Source organism: Crocodylus siamensis, chromosome 1 (genome assembly GCF_052110815.1).
Source record: "Crocodylus siamensis isolate JL-2025a chromosome 1, ASM5211081v1, whole genome shotgun sequence".
Taxonomy (NCBI): Eukaryota; Metazoa; Chordata; order Crocodylia; family Crocodylidae; genus Crocodylus; species Crocodylus siamensis.
The window spans coordinates 60,320,016-60,334,258 of record NC_143395.1 but is presented as its reverse complement, the minus strand read 5'-3'; the positions used below and the strand labels follow the sequence as shown (position 1 = coordinate 60,334,258).

At 40.7% G+C, this 14,243-nt stretch overlaps 1 protein-coding gene across 6 annotated transcripts in view; it reads left to right on the top strand.

The window, feature by feature from the left end:
• COL12A1 (collagen type XII alpha 1 chain) overlaps positions 1 to 14,243 on the top strand; it is a 133,882-nt gene that overhangs the window by 103,068 nt on the left and 16,571 nt on the right. For all 6 annotated transcript variants that reach the window (XM_090035028.1, XM_090035007.1, XM_090035023.1 and 3 more), the window contains 8 exons: positions 480 to 557; positions 1,215 to 1,301; positions 5,071 to 5,124; positions 5,743 to 5,838; positions 7,345 to 7,398; positions 9,695 to 9,748; positions 10,870 to 10,923; positions 11,886 to 11,957. In XM_090035028.1, coding sequence (XP_089891154.1) covers positions 480 to 557; positions 1,215 to 1,301; positions 5,071 to 5,124; positions 5,743 to 5,838; positions 7,345 to 7,398; positions 9,695 to 9,748; positions 10,870 to 10,923; positions 11,886 to 11,957 — 549 coding nt within the window. The remainder of the gene's footprint in view (positions 1 to 479; positions 558 to 1,214; positions 1,302 to 5,070; positions 5,125 to 5,742; positions 5,839 to 7,344; positions 7,399 to 9,694; positions 9,749 to 10,869; positions 10,924 to 11,885; positions 11,958 to 14,243) is intronic.

Genomic DNA, 14,243 nt, shown 5'->3' with positions numbered 1-14,243 from the left:
CCACGTAATGGCCATATTCTATCTTCTGCCTTCATGCTGAACTATTCCCCACTGATGTGAATGGAAAGTTCCACACAGGAACTAACATATGACCCAAGTTTTGCAGCCCTTAAAGCAGGTCCAGATGTTTTTAGACCAGATTCCATGCTGAAGCACACATACACAAGCAGTTAGCAGATGTGGTAATTCATCTGCATTCTTCATGAAGTGTTGTGAAATGTTTCTTGAGTCACTGAAATCAGTTATCTTATGCCCCAGAACAAGTAGGAACCCAGCAGGAACTCAGCAGGAGTGTCAGAGTTGAGGCAAACCCAGTTCCAAAGATGCATATTTATAAAGAGTTTTTTCTTCTGTTCTTCTGAAAAGCGAAATAATTCATAACGTTTCATTTTTAATTGCACTGACTTTAGGCTGTATGTCTGAGAAGTCTTGAAGCTTTAACGCATCAAAGAATAAAACCGTTTTTCTTTATTTTTCAGTTTGAAATCCAGAATTTTGACATAGTATGTAGTGCAGTTTGGACTAGCAGAGATAAATGTTGTGACCTGCCTGCTATGGTAAGTACAAGTGAACTCAGTGCTGCTTAGGAAATAAGATTCATAAAACACTCAACAACTGTAATATTATGCAGCTATTCTGCCTTGTAGCAAGATACTATCTGAACCACAATTGTAAAAGCTTCTAGTGCATAGTGCTGTAATTTGAAGTTTAGAATGTGCTAAAATGAGTCATCTGAAGACTCATGGCACAAATATCAGAGTAGTAAGAAGCATATTTTGAAGTTCAATAATATATAGCGTTTTAAATATTATGCACAAAATGTTAACATTTAAAAATAATTATCAGTTCTAAGACTGAACTTGAAAAAGAATACATTTATTTTGGTCTTTGAAAACTGACTATCCAGTGCAGTATTTCTTAACTTTGTAAGAGAATAGAAGGGAGCATTTAATTAGAGCATTTGAAATTCAATAGAAGTTGAGCCCTGTTTATTTTTGCCTTTGCCTTCTGTATTACTACCTTATGATTTTCCAAGAATATCAAAAACTCTGTAGAATGTCTAGGAAAATGAGATTTTCTAGGGAACTGTTATGCATCAGTATAATGTTTCTTCAGGTTAGGTAATGGAGAACTTTTTTTGGTAGTGAAAATAATATCTCACCAGCACAGTATTTTTTTAAAATTGAGTCTGATGATTGTATTTACATTTTCAGAGGGATGAAGCAAAATGCCCAGCTTTTCCAAATGCTTGCACTTGCACACAGGACAGCGTTGGACCCCAAGGACCTCCTGGGCCTGCTGTAAGGGACTATTAGTATAGAGTTATTTTCTGGTTTTTGTGTTTACTAAAGTGAGCCAATATTTGCTAGTGCAGGTGGAAACCAAACAAGCATATCCACAATGATTGGCTTAGACATCCCTATCTTACAGAACACTAGCTATTTCTGTCGTAGAGTTCTTCTGCTAAGCAGAAGTGTTAGCCATCTAATTTGCGCAATAGCATGGGGTTTTGTCAAAAGGACAATCATAATAATAGGAGGATTACCAGATTTATGTTTTTAAATAACTGTTTACTTGATTAAACTTTGAGTACCTTTGTAACTTAAAACATAGCAGGCCAGATTCTGTTATACTTACTTAGCTGAAGAATACCGGACTTTTGCTTCGTTCTCCTGGATCCAGTCTGATTAGCTACTCTGTGTAAGGTTGGCATAATTAGATCCTATAGAAGCCAATCTTCCTTCATTTGTTTGAACCTTGTATCACAGGTGTCTACAGAGGATGTGCAATTGCTTGATTTTTATATGGCATTTAGTGTCAAAGCTCTGAGGAAATGTCCTAGGCATACACTGGGTGCTGAGAGACTTGTAGTTCCCTATTCCCAACAGACATTGGGTCCCAGGGATTGGGAGATGAGCTGCAGTTTAGAGTTGCTGTGTCTTTGCAGCTGCTCTCCCCCTAGCCCTGCCCTTTCCTCCTTCAAGGTCCTGTGCTGTCTTTGGAATGGTGGAGTGGGGGAGAAAGGGAGCTTGTTCTGGGGGTTTCCCAGCTGGTGCTGGAGGGTGGGCAGGTGGATTGGAGCCCCTTCAGGGACCAGTTGGGCAGCCCCCAGAATGAGCTCCCTCCTCTCCCTTCCCCCCTCCCATTCTGAAGACAGTGTGGGGAGCAGAGCTTGGCTCCATCAACCAACCCTGCTCCCGGCTGCGTGGACAGACATTAATGAAGGTTCTCTGCATATAATGAGGGTTCAGATTGTCACCTGATTGGACATTTTTAAAGAACTCTGCAGCGGTGTGCTTCTGTCAATGCGTGGCTGTAGAGCGCTTTCAGTGGCTGATAGCATGACAAACTGTCACATCTGTCAGCACCACTGTCATGTCTGTCAGTACATTATGCAGCAATAGGAGGTGAAGTGGATACATTTGCTCTGCACCGACCTTCTCTAGGTTAGATTTAGGGAAGCTCTGTGCTTTTTCTGCACAGACCTCTCCAAGACAGGAACATATAAATGAGATGACGCACAAGAGTTAGCTTTTCCTGAACAGTTCCCTGCAGATCTCTATTTCATTTTACATTGGGGCTGCAATTAGCTCTACAGAATTTGGGAAGGAAGAGTGTGAAATCCTGCCTCCATGAGAACCAATGGAAGTTGTGCTCCTGCCAGACAATGCAAGTCAAAATTTCACCCAAAGAGAAGGATTCTTTTCCCTGTCAGGTTGGGCAAGGAAAATTGTGGATAGTGGTATGGCTGTGTTCTGCAAATTGGTGTGCGCGTGCATGTGCGTGTGCATGTGCATGTTCATGTGCGTGTGCATGCGCATATTTGACAGAGAGAGAGATCTCTCTATTTTGATGCCATCATAAGCTAGGAGTTCTGTAATTAGTTATGTAAACATCCTTCCTCTCAACTGTCTCAGTAAGCTAGAAGTAAACACATCCCAGTGACTTCATGGAGTTCTCTGTCTCCCGGTCTCCATCCTGGATTCCAGATGGGATGGAGTTGGTTGACCTAATATAATCATTAAGGAGAAAGAGCTTGTAGCCCTTGTCTCTGTAGAACTGGGATGCGCCCAAAAATGTTGTGTCATTTTTTTCAAAGATAAATAACAATGTTCATTATAACTAAAAATAGAATTTGCAGTCTTATACTTTCATTTGCCATTTCCTATAAATAGAGTTCCATTATGTCTGAGATCACTCTGAGTGAGGTATGCTGTTTCTCAAGACAAATAATACATCCAGCAAAACCATACTATTCACCATAGTTTTGCCCATATAATAAAATCCTGATATTGGATTAGCACATCAATATTTACCCATGTTGAAAGTGAGCCAGGACTGTGGTAAATTTGCATTCTGCCTCTACCAAGATCCAGTTCTTTACTGAAAACATAGCTGGTCCATGTAAGTCAGAAGCTAAGATCTGGACTTGCTTCTTTTGTATTTCTGTGTTTTTAAAATTTTCTCCAAATAGCTGTGATGATTATTATTATTGAGCTTGTAAGAGATTTTCAATAAGACTGACTTGGAAATTTGTTCCTACAACATTTGTTTGTTATTTTGAGCAGTATTTCAGTGCTACTTTATATTAGTTTTGTAAATAAACTCGAACTATCAAAAGTATTGGATAATAAAACAAAAACCTGGGAAACCGCAAGGTGGTCTGTGGAGAGGAGAGAGCTTCGTGATTCAGCTCAAGTCCATAGTCAGAGTACAACTTGGCCTCCTAAGAGGTGTCCAAACTAGGTGTCATCATGAAAGCCTTAAACAAGTTCTGGCTCCACAGGCTGAATTGCAGAGAGCCTTGACTGAGCAGCATGGCCCAAATGGAAATCTTAGGTAATAAATTCCTGAGTGCAAAGAGAAGTGACAATTTTTGCCTGATCTGGCCCCTAAAAGCACTCTACAGCCACAAATACGCACCTGAATATGCTTTAAAAGGGCCTGATCCTGTGCCAATCTGAACCCTCATTACATACATTAAAGCTCCAATTCATCTGCCCCACCTTCCAGCACCGACTGGGCAACTCCTAGAACAAGATCCCTCTGCTCCCTTTCTTCCCTCCCATTCTGAAGACAGCACTGGGGCTGGGATGGGGGAGAGGTGGGGCTAGGGGAGGAGGGCTTGCAGCTGCTCTGAACTGCAGCTTGATCTCCCAGTCCCTAGGACCCAACGGTGAACGTCTGTTGGGTCTGGGGGATTGCTATAACTCATGGCACTTCCTGTGTACAGCGGGGAGCTGCATTTCTCTCTGCACCCTAAATTGCTTAAGAATTATTAGTAAGGCAAGAGATTAGGCCATTTCACCAAAGATTCCATCTCTTTCAAGGCAATAAGACTCCCCACTCCCAAAATGCTTCACTTTATTAGAGGAATGCCAGTTCATTTTCTTCTTCCTTGTCCATAGAGGGCAATCTCAGGGCAGTATCAGTACTGGTGGCTGTGTGGTAAAGTTTCTGCCTAACACGTAGGAGATCCAAGTTTAAGTCCCAGTTGAGGTGAGTGAAGTGACAGGGAGATCTTCTTTGCATTGAGACTCATAGGTCCCACAGTCTATCAAAAGCTATTCTTAGAAGTAGAAAGCTCACTTACATAAATTCCTGTTTTTCTAAATATCCTCCTGGGTTCTTTTGGTTCACTGAGAATTATTTTATTATTTTGGGCCTGGTGTAGCCCTTATTCTTGCATTAATGTTCATTGCAGCACCATGCCTACAGCAGTCTGCTTATTTCAAAGATTTGTGTGTGGTCAAAACTTTGGTACAGTTGGCTTTACCATGGAATAATACTAAGAAGTTTTAAATAAAAAATCCTTAAAAACCACTTTGAATACAAAAAAACCCCTTGAATGCAAACAAGAAATCATCCACAGATTGGATTGTATTAACCATGGTCTCAACAGGTACTAAGGATTCTGATCTCATTACCTGAACTAGCAGTTACATGGAGTCCCTCTAGGCGTTAACCACCTTTTTCATATCAATTGTTTATCTATCCAGTTATGTTGGAAGTGTGCTCTTTCCCTTCATCAATACACAAGCTTATTTTCTTTTCAACTGTATGTTTTAGGGTGGTCCAGGAGCTAAAGGTCCCAGAGGTGAAAGGGGTTTGAATGGACCAACTGTAAGTATCTCTGTGAAATGCATCCATAATTTTGTGTGCCCATCTCCATGAATATTGTATATTAAAGTCTACAGGGACCTAATATGTACAGCTATGAGAGTGTATACATTTTATGAACAGGAATATGGTATCTGGCATGAATATATAACACATTAAGAAACAGAACATATATTTCAGCTGTTTTTTCTTGGATCTCAAAGTCCTGTGCCTTTAGTATAGGAGAACCCCAGACCATGTGCATCAGAATGGGAATGCTAATTATGCTGCATGGCTCCCCTTACCTCGGGAGCTTTGTACAAATGGGGAAAGCAAGCAAGCCTTTTCTCTCTGTGATGGACTCTCCTCCATACATAGTAGATACTAGTGCCTTCATTTATGCTGCCAAATGTATCAGCCTGATCCTGCAGTCTTATTCCAGTAACATCTCCTATTTACTACAAAAGAAGCATTGATCTCCCTGCAGTAGAAATGCTGAGTAAATGAGGATTTGCAGGAATTCCATGTTACTGGAAGTATATACGCTTATTCCTATGCTTCAGGGTTTCCCATGTGTATGTGCATACTGAGCTTTTGGAAGAAAATGCCGTCTAATGTCTTTTTTTTTTCTGTTTTTTTAAGGGACCAGTTGGTCCTCGTGGTGACATAGGTCCACCAGGTCCTCAAGGTCCCCCAGGTCCACAAGGTCCTAATGGGCTTTCAATTCCAGGAGAACCTGTAAGTAGCCATTCTGAATGAGTGAGTGAATTTGGAAACAGAAACACTCTGACATTATGGTAGTGGTTTCCATAAGCCTCTACCTACTAGGTTTCATTATTTCTTTTTTTTTCTTATTCATTATTCATTGTTTTTCCTTTCAGCACTTTATTATTTAAGTTGGTCACTTTTAACAAATATTGTAGTTTTACAATACATGAGAATAAAAGTACATGAAAATAAAAATTAAATTCACAGAGAATATTTATGAAAAGACAGAATGGAAGGATTTGTAAGATAATGTAGATTTTATTTGGTATAAAGTCAAAGGAAAAGCTTCATCAGGATGGCTTATGGATGCCAAACATCATGAAAAGCTAAATACATTCCTTATATTTGTGGAATGTAATGAATATTTTTGTTTTGTCTCATTCAATTTGAAAGACTTTGAAAAATGAAAACACCAAAAAACACTCTACCTGGAACTTGTCATCAGATTAATTTTGAGAAGCTCTAATGTTAATTCTGAGTCGCATAATTTTATTTGTAATACCAGTTAGTGATTTATATTTATTCATCAATTTTGTTTATTAATGTTGAAACACTTGATTGCATCACTCTTTCATGCACCATGAAAAGCTGTTAGAAAAGCTGTTAATACTGTTCCTGTTACCAGTATGGAAAATACCTGTTTTCATGTTTTCTCAAATAGCTAGACTTTGCTTTTAAAATGCAGCCCCCTAGTATGTCTGGTATGAAGAGAGGGTGTGGAAATGCCCCACCTCATCGTGTGCATTCTCAGCTCTTAGAAGAGACCATGGCTTAGCACATTTTTTATTCTGTTTTTTTAAGAAGTTTATGGGTTATTTTTCTTAGGTAAGCATAATGTCATACACCTGAGCAGACCTGTGAGGTCTTTCAAAGACTTTTCCCTGAGTGGACCAAAATCCATTGACTAAATATAGAAAGATGATGGGATAAGGAGAAACCGTTATCTAGTTCTGTTCTCCTGGCAGAGGCTAGCATTGCTGGCTATACTGTTGAACAGTCCTTGCACTCCAGCGTAAAAATATATCCAAAGCTCTGTGTAGGGATATAATTAAATGGGGTAAAATTCCTTTTGCCCTCTTTTTTCCTTTGTTCATGCAGGGCCAGATAGATTTTGTTTTGTTAAGACTGGGGTATTAAACTGTAATAGTAAAAGGGTTGTTGATTTAGTTTTGTGGCCCTGGTTGACAGCTATGATATTAATTTACAGGTATTTCTATAAACCTTGTTAGTAAAATGTCAACTGGAATTCATGCATTTTGAAAATGCATAAATTCTGGCTGAGAGTGATTATTTTTCTTGTAGTAATGCAATCTCCTACGAACAGATACTTGGTCATATCACTTATGTAATATGTAATATATTGTGATTTAAATATTCATTCATTTAGTCTTCTTGTAAGAAATATGGAATATTCATTTATGTCAGACACTTTGCTACTGTAATTTAGACTGTAAGTACTGTTTATAATGACTATAGGGTCGCCCAGGGATGAAAGGTGATGCTGGACAGCCAGGGTTACCAGGCCGATCGGTAAGTTAATTTTTATAATGCGATACTCTTTTAAACCTACAGCAATGTATAGGGTCTCTTCATACCGTTGCAGCTTACAGTAATGGAAGCTAATGTTCCTTATATGCTGCTTAGGAAATGTATTAGGTTTGCATATGGCAATTTGAAATCTAGGGAATATTAAACCATTTAAGGGATTTGGAAGTATGCACTTATTCCCATGCTCCATGGTTTGGAAAAGATATTAAATACATCTTGTTTTCAGTTGTTTAGGTTTATCGGTGCAGTGAATATTTTGAAACTATAATTTATCTTGGCAACAGTGCACAATATTTGTACTGTCCATTCATGGTCCTTAATCTTCCCATGCAGTGACGTAAATGGTGCCCTGTGTATGAAACTAGGGGTGCACCAATATAGATACTTTGGGGCGATACCAATGGCTGATTTTTAATGAGCCATAGCCGCTGATACCAATCCAATTACCAATATGCAGCCTGACAGCTTGGAGACTAGCGTTGGGCTGGTAAGTCTGTGGTGGGAGAAGGGGTGGCCAGGAGGAATGGGAGGTGGTGGGCAGATTAAGGTCCCCACAGTGAGGGAGGGAGCAGGGCTGAGGCTGGGGTTGGAGCAGCCACCCCACAATTCTCTGTAGCCCCCCAGTAGACCCCATCCCAGCATCACTGCTGCTTACCCTGAGTACAGTCTGGGGCAACATCCCCACCAGGAAGAGCCTGCCACTGCCTCTGGCCTCAGCCTGCAGTGGCAGCCCACCCTTGCCCCACATGCAGATCTCGGGGTACATGCCCCCCATGCCCTCCTGGGGTGTATGCAGCAGTGGGAGCTGTGCCCACCCGGTGACCCTCAGATGAACTGCTTATGGCTCCATCCCATGCCTTGCTCTGCCCCGCCCTGGCTGGTCAGCTCCTGCACCAGCCCCAGCCCTAGCCCCAGCCTCAGCCCCACTCCTTCCCTCATCATGGGGGCCTCAATCCCCTCCCTCATGTTCCTTCCTTCCCCCCCTTGCCCCTTCTCTCTCTCTACCCCTTCCCCCATAATAGACTTCCCGCCCCTGCATTGCTGGTCTCCATGCTGTTGGGGTGATTGCTGATACTCTCAATTTTCCTTATATTGGTGCTGAACCAATATGAGACCAGTGCTGAACCAATATGAGACCAATATGTATTGGTGCACCTCTATATAAAACAGAGGTCAGTAAACTGGGTGCCTGGGGATCTCATTTTCTTTACCTGTTCCATTGATCATGACTAGGAAGAATACATATTCAGGAGGTATAAAATGTCTGGTAGGAAATTACCCAGGACTGAAAGGAGTGGGCAGGGGAGGAATAGAGCAGATGGCATGAAGGGTTTTTCCGTCTCTAATTTCTGTAATTTTGGTTCTGACTCTGCAAGGCACTGAGCACCTTTTGGAGATGGTGAGTGCTCCTAGTTCTCATCAGGCATTCTGGTGCTTGATGGGGGAAGAGGGAGAAAGCGTTTTAATTAGAGCGGTTACTGGAGAGTTGCTCTAATTAAAATGTTGCAGCACCATGTGTATTAGGTCCCTGTGCATTTTTAAATAGCCATTAGATGGTTTAAGTGCCCCAGTGGACATTTTTAAACTTGCAGGGGCTTATGCACATGATGCCGCAGCGACACTGGAGTGTTCTAATTAGAATGCGGCGCAGACTTAATTAATCGAGTCTGCTTCAATATGTTCAAATTAGAATGCATTGGAGCATGTGTATAGGCGCCCTCTGTGATTAACTTCAGTACTTGTTTTTTGACACATAAGCTTCAATAAAAGAGACAGTCTGAATTGTGCAAGATGTGGCAGCAGATCATTAAAAAACAGGAGAGGAAAAGAATAGTGTAAATGTAAAAAAAGGGTAACAAAAGGAAGTTGTAACTCGTGCTTCATCAGAGCCACCCTTTTGAGAGAAGACTGTCTCAAGCAGAGTTCTATACCAAGTGTTTACTGAGTGGCTAACATCTGTAAGCCATGTTTCAGAAGGCTATAAAAATAGTTCTGTTTTATGGTTTATGGTACCTTTTAAATCTTTTTAAAATAGAAAAAATACAGTAGACCAGAGAATAAGGGTAAAGCATTTTGCTTTGTATGATTAAAATGTAGCTGACCTTTGGCAAAAGTTTATTTATGTGTTTTATTTGTATGGTCAAAACACAGTATCAGACTAATTTGGACGCTGTAACATATTCCATTGTACAGGAATATTCCATTGTAGAGGAGTGTTTAGCACATCAGAGGTATCTGTTCTGGCTTGTATGAATCTGCTTCTTTTTTTTCCCCATAGGGAACCCCGGGTTTACCTGGTCCACCTGGCCCAATGGGACCTCCAGGTGAAAGGGTAAGGTTTCTTCAGTTTATAGTGCTGTGGCCCAGGAAACCTCCCTTTTCTGCTGAGGTTACTCCGGTTCACTAACTAGCCTCTGTGATTCCCACATTCCCAGAGAAAATTGGAGAAGAATCCACTTACTGGGATCTGTGAATGCCTGCTCTTCTGATGTTCTTCCTTCTATTCAGTCATGCCACTCCTCCCCACAATTGAGTTGGGCATAGCCAAGGGGCAGGCATACTCCTTCAGAATCTGCCTGTACCAATTCCGCCATTAAGGCAGGACTTGCCTCTCGATGCTTGACCTCAGTTTAGATGGCATTTCTTGATTGCATTAAGCAACTGCTTCTGTTATTATTTGAGAAGCTTATTCTCTATTCTCTAGGTAAAACACTCTTGTGGATTTTCTCCATATGTCAAAAGGGTCTGCTTACACTTTCCCATTGCCTTTTGATTTGTGATAGCAGCCAAGGGGCAAAGATCTCATTTCTAACAAAATTTTTTTGAAGTGAGAACTCAGTGGCTTCACAGAGAGGAATAGATTGTGCTGACCAGTGTTCTGATAAAAGAAAAGGTGACTCATTTGAGGGACAAGAACATCCCTGTCGTGGTAGGGAAAAATAGGATAATAGATCCTGCCTCTATTCACTGACCGAGTTGTTGTGCTTTCTCCATTTAGTAATATAGGGCCCTCATGCTTACACTGCCACGTGGGGGCATTAGGGGAAATTGTTGGCTGAATAGGCCCCTCTCTTCTTCATGTGTCATGACTCATCTCCTCAGTTAGGCTAGGTCAAACCTGTGATTCCACCTCTGGGAAGGGGACAGTGGATTTCTAGTCCTATTTTGGCCGCCATTGGAAAGAAGGTACTCTAGACTCAAAGTGTCAGCAGCTCCTGAGGCTCTTTTAATATGGGGGGAAACTGTTGTTCCACAGGGATATTTAATGGGCATTAATAGCAGCACAATTTGCTTGTAACTGACACGTTACATTAGTGGTTTTGAGATGTGTTTCAGCACACTGGTATTCTTATGAAGATTATAGTTATATGTAGCTCCATGGTTGTAAAGGTAAATAGATATAATCCTAGACCTGTCCATATTAATCAGTAATTATTTTAATTATTTTAATAGGGTTTCACAGGAAAAGATGGTCCCACAGGACCCAGAGGCCCACCAGGACCAGCAGTAAGTATAATCTTATATCTATTATGCTGTGAAATAAGATATATGTAGCTTCTGTGTTCTTAAAACACAGAAACAGATCCTTTGAAGCCTCTATTTGAGGGAAATTTGCCATTGAAACTCTTGCTAAGTGGATAACTGCTAGCAGCATCAAACTGTGTGTACTGATACTACTAGGCTTTGATTCTGCTTAGTAGCAGTTTCATACTAGTTTGAAACTCTTGACTTCTGCAAGTGTAAATAAGAGCAGAAAGGGTCACCTGACTATGCTTTAGCAAAAATTAATTATGAACTTTGCGTATTGTGATCAGATCCACTGAAACTCTAAAGTACATATTCCTTAGTTGCTGCTGGATTATAAAGAAGAGAGAGAAACAGGTCCTGTGATTACACAAAGAAATTAAGAAAAATCAGTAAAGAGAATACTGGAGTAGTCCTGGCTATTTTTAAATGGTTAATTTTGCTGCATATCAGAATATATTTGTAACTAGGTTGGATACTGTATAAGTCTTTGATTTGTTCACATTTATCTAAAATCACTAGATTGAATTTTGTTGTCCCATTGACATAATTTTTTTGTGCCAAGTGCAGAACTGTCACACAAAGTTATAGGGCTGGACTATCTGACCTTCATGCAGAAGACACTCATGAAAATGAGTCCTAAGGCATGTGGGAACTTTTCAACATCCCTCTAGGCCATTCTTTGCATCTTTAAATACCTAAAAACTTTTGAAATCTGGCCTTATGTAAAAAAACAAGATCTTTAGTACAGATGAATTATTTTTCTGAAAGGCAGTTTAGTTTGTAAAACTGAATTATATATGACAAAAAAAGTAAAGATATAAGTAATTTTCCCTTAGATGTTGCTTGTCACTTAAAGATATGGCAGACTTCTGAACTACAGTCAGCCAGTTACACCCAGACTAGCATGTTCTTTCTAGCATTCCTTTTGTTTTTTATTTTAGGGTAACCCAGGCGTTCCAGGAGTAGCTGGTCCAAGTGGAAAACCAGGGAAACCAGGAGATCGCGGATCACCAGTAAGATAATGATACCTTGGAAGCATCAATACACTCAGACTGTTGATAAACATGAGACTTATCCCAGCTTTAGAATATTAGTGTCAGTTGTGCCAGTTACAGTGGTTAATATATTGAAGCTGAGCTAAGACCACAATCCTTATTTCAGACAATTTTGCTTTTTCAGTACATCTTTTTGTTCAGTTTTAATAGCTGTGGCTGGAAATTGTGGTTACTGGTTTCCACTAAAAAGAGTGCAGACTGTACGTGCCAAGACAGATATTTCTACACTGCGTAAACATCAAGAGCTAGGTCAGCAGAATTACTGGAAAGTGTTTTTTATAGTAAAAAGTGGTATGCTGCTGAAGGTGGAAAATCTTTGATAATGCCATATGATTATGGTTGTTTGAAAATGTTTGGGTTTTAACAACGTGATTTTAAAATTACTTAAGGACCGTGGGTTCTGTTCACAACCAGAGCCCACATTGGAAGGGAGAGGACAGAAGGTGCATTGCCCCAGGAGACATTCTGTCTGAATCAGAATGTCATTGCTGAGAAGGCACATGCCAGTGCAAGAATTGTGACATCCTTGAAAAGCATTTCCTTGTGCAAGCCAGCATGGAAGGGGGCCAGAGCCCTCTGTCATGTTCTGTCATAATTTTATATATATATATGAGTGTGTGTGTGTGTGTATATATATATATTTATTTATTTTACATGTACATAGTATGTATGTATACAGAGCAAACAGAGGGCTCTGGCCCCTTTCCTCCAGGCTGCACCTTTTTCCAGGTTGCACTGCCTTATATATCTAGCTCTTAGGCACCACAGCCTGCAGGCAGGGGCATGGGAGCCACACGTTCTAATCCTGACTCTGCTGTTGTGTAGTTTCAGGAAATTCCTTTAGCTTCCATCTTCTGTAAAATGGAAGCAGTTCTGTCTTCTCCACCAAACTCTTTGGGGATATGAAAAATCCTTAGTTTGTCTCTGTGCTTTAAAGTGCCAGGCTTTATTGATTTTGGTTCTGAAGTTGGTGCTAACCATTCCCCCACCCTTAGGTTGCAAACAGATGTTGCCTTTGTGTTGCCATAATTTTTTTTATGATGGCACAAGTTGTGAGAAAATAGATGTCCTGGACCCTTGCATGCTTCAAGTGCCCAAAAATGTTGCTGCAGCCAAAAGTGGTCCAAGTTTGTGATGCCTTATAGCAAAGGACATCTGCTTGCTTATTGCATATCCTGGAATTCTCCTGCAGGAAAATTTCCAGGGCATGTGTCTCACTGCTGTGCCTTGACCTAGGTTCTCCCATGTGCAGACACATGCTCCAGGTTGGGGTATAGTACCCGCAGCTGTTGTCCAAGTGCAGGATTGGGCCCTTGAAGCTACGAGGGTGGCAGGGACATAAGCCTTCAGGACAACAGCTTCAGTTGATATCTGTTGACATAGTTGCCAATAAAGTGGATTGGTTGTGCTGGGCACTGATTCTGCTCTGAACACAACATCTGTTTATACCCTTAGAGGCCAGATCCAAAAAAGCCACATTCTTGCTCTTGTGCATGCACGTAAAGGAAAGTAACAGTTCTCCGCCTTAACTCACATGTCTGTTTCTCATGCTTATAGGAATCACGTTAATCTAACTGACTATCTAGCTATATGAATCCAAGTTGTTCTAAGTACTTGTAAAGGATAATCCTAGGGTATGTGCCACTTAAAAATATAATTTGCTTCAATTATCCCACTTTCTTGTAATGTGATACTGCCCAACATCACATTTACTGCTTCTAATGTTTTTAAATGAGGTCCCAGCAGAAAGTCTGGCTTGCACTTTGCACAGATGTTTTGTCAGACTCATGGTAGACAGGGTTGAGAACTGTTATTTGTGTTGTACATTAAAAGTGCCAAAAGCACAGCTCCAGGGTCAAATGTAGCCCACAGAGTTCTGAAACCTAGTACAGGCCTCCTGCTCTGTTTATAACAGTGGGTCCAGGAGAAAAATGATCACGCCAGTGTTGCTATTGGTGAATCTTAAGAGCAATCCCCTGTTCACATAGAAGTAGGTCCTGACATTTTTCCGGATGTTGAGCAGTGTATTAGGTGAGGTGCTATGCCTGATGAATGAGAGTGGCAGGTCCTTAGCAAAAAAAAAAAAAAAAAGATACAAGTTCAAACAAATATTATGATGCTCTGCCAAAAATATTCTTATGCTTAACTATTAGTGCTATTTGCCTACTACGTGTAGCCCTTGGGTTCCTGAACAATTGCCAGTGACTGTAGACCACAGGGTTGCATGTTTGGCCACACCCCTGA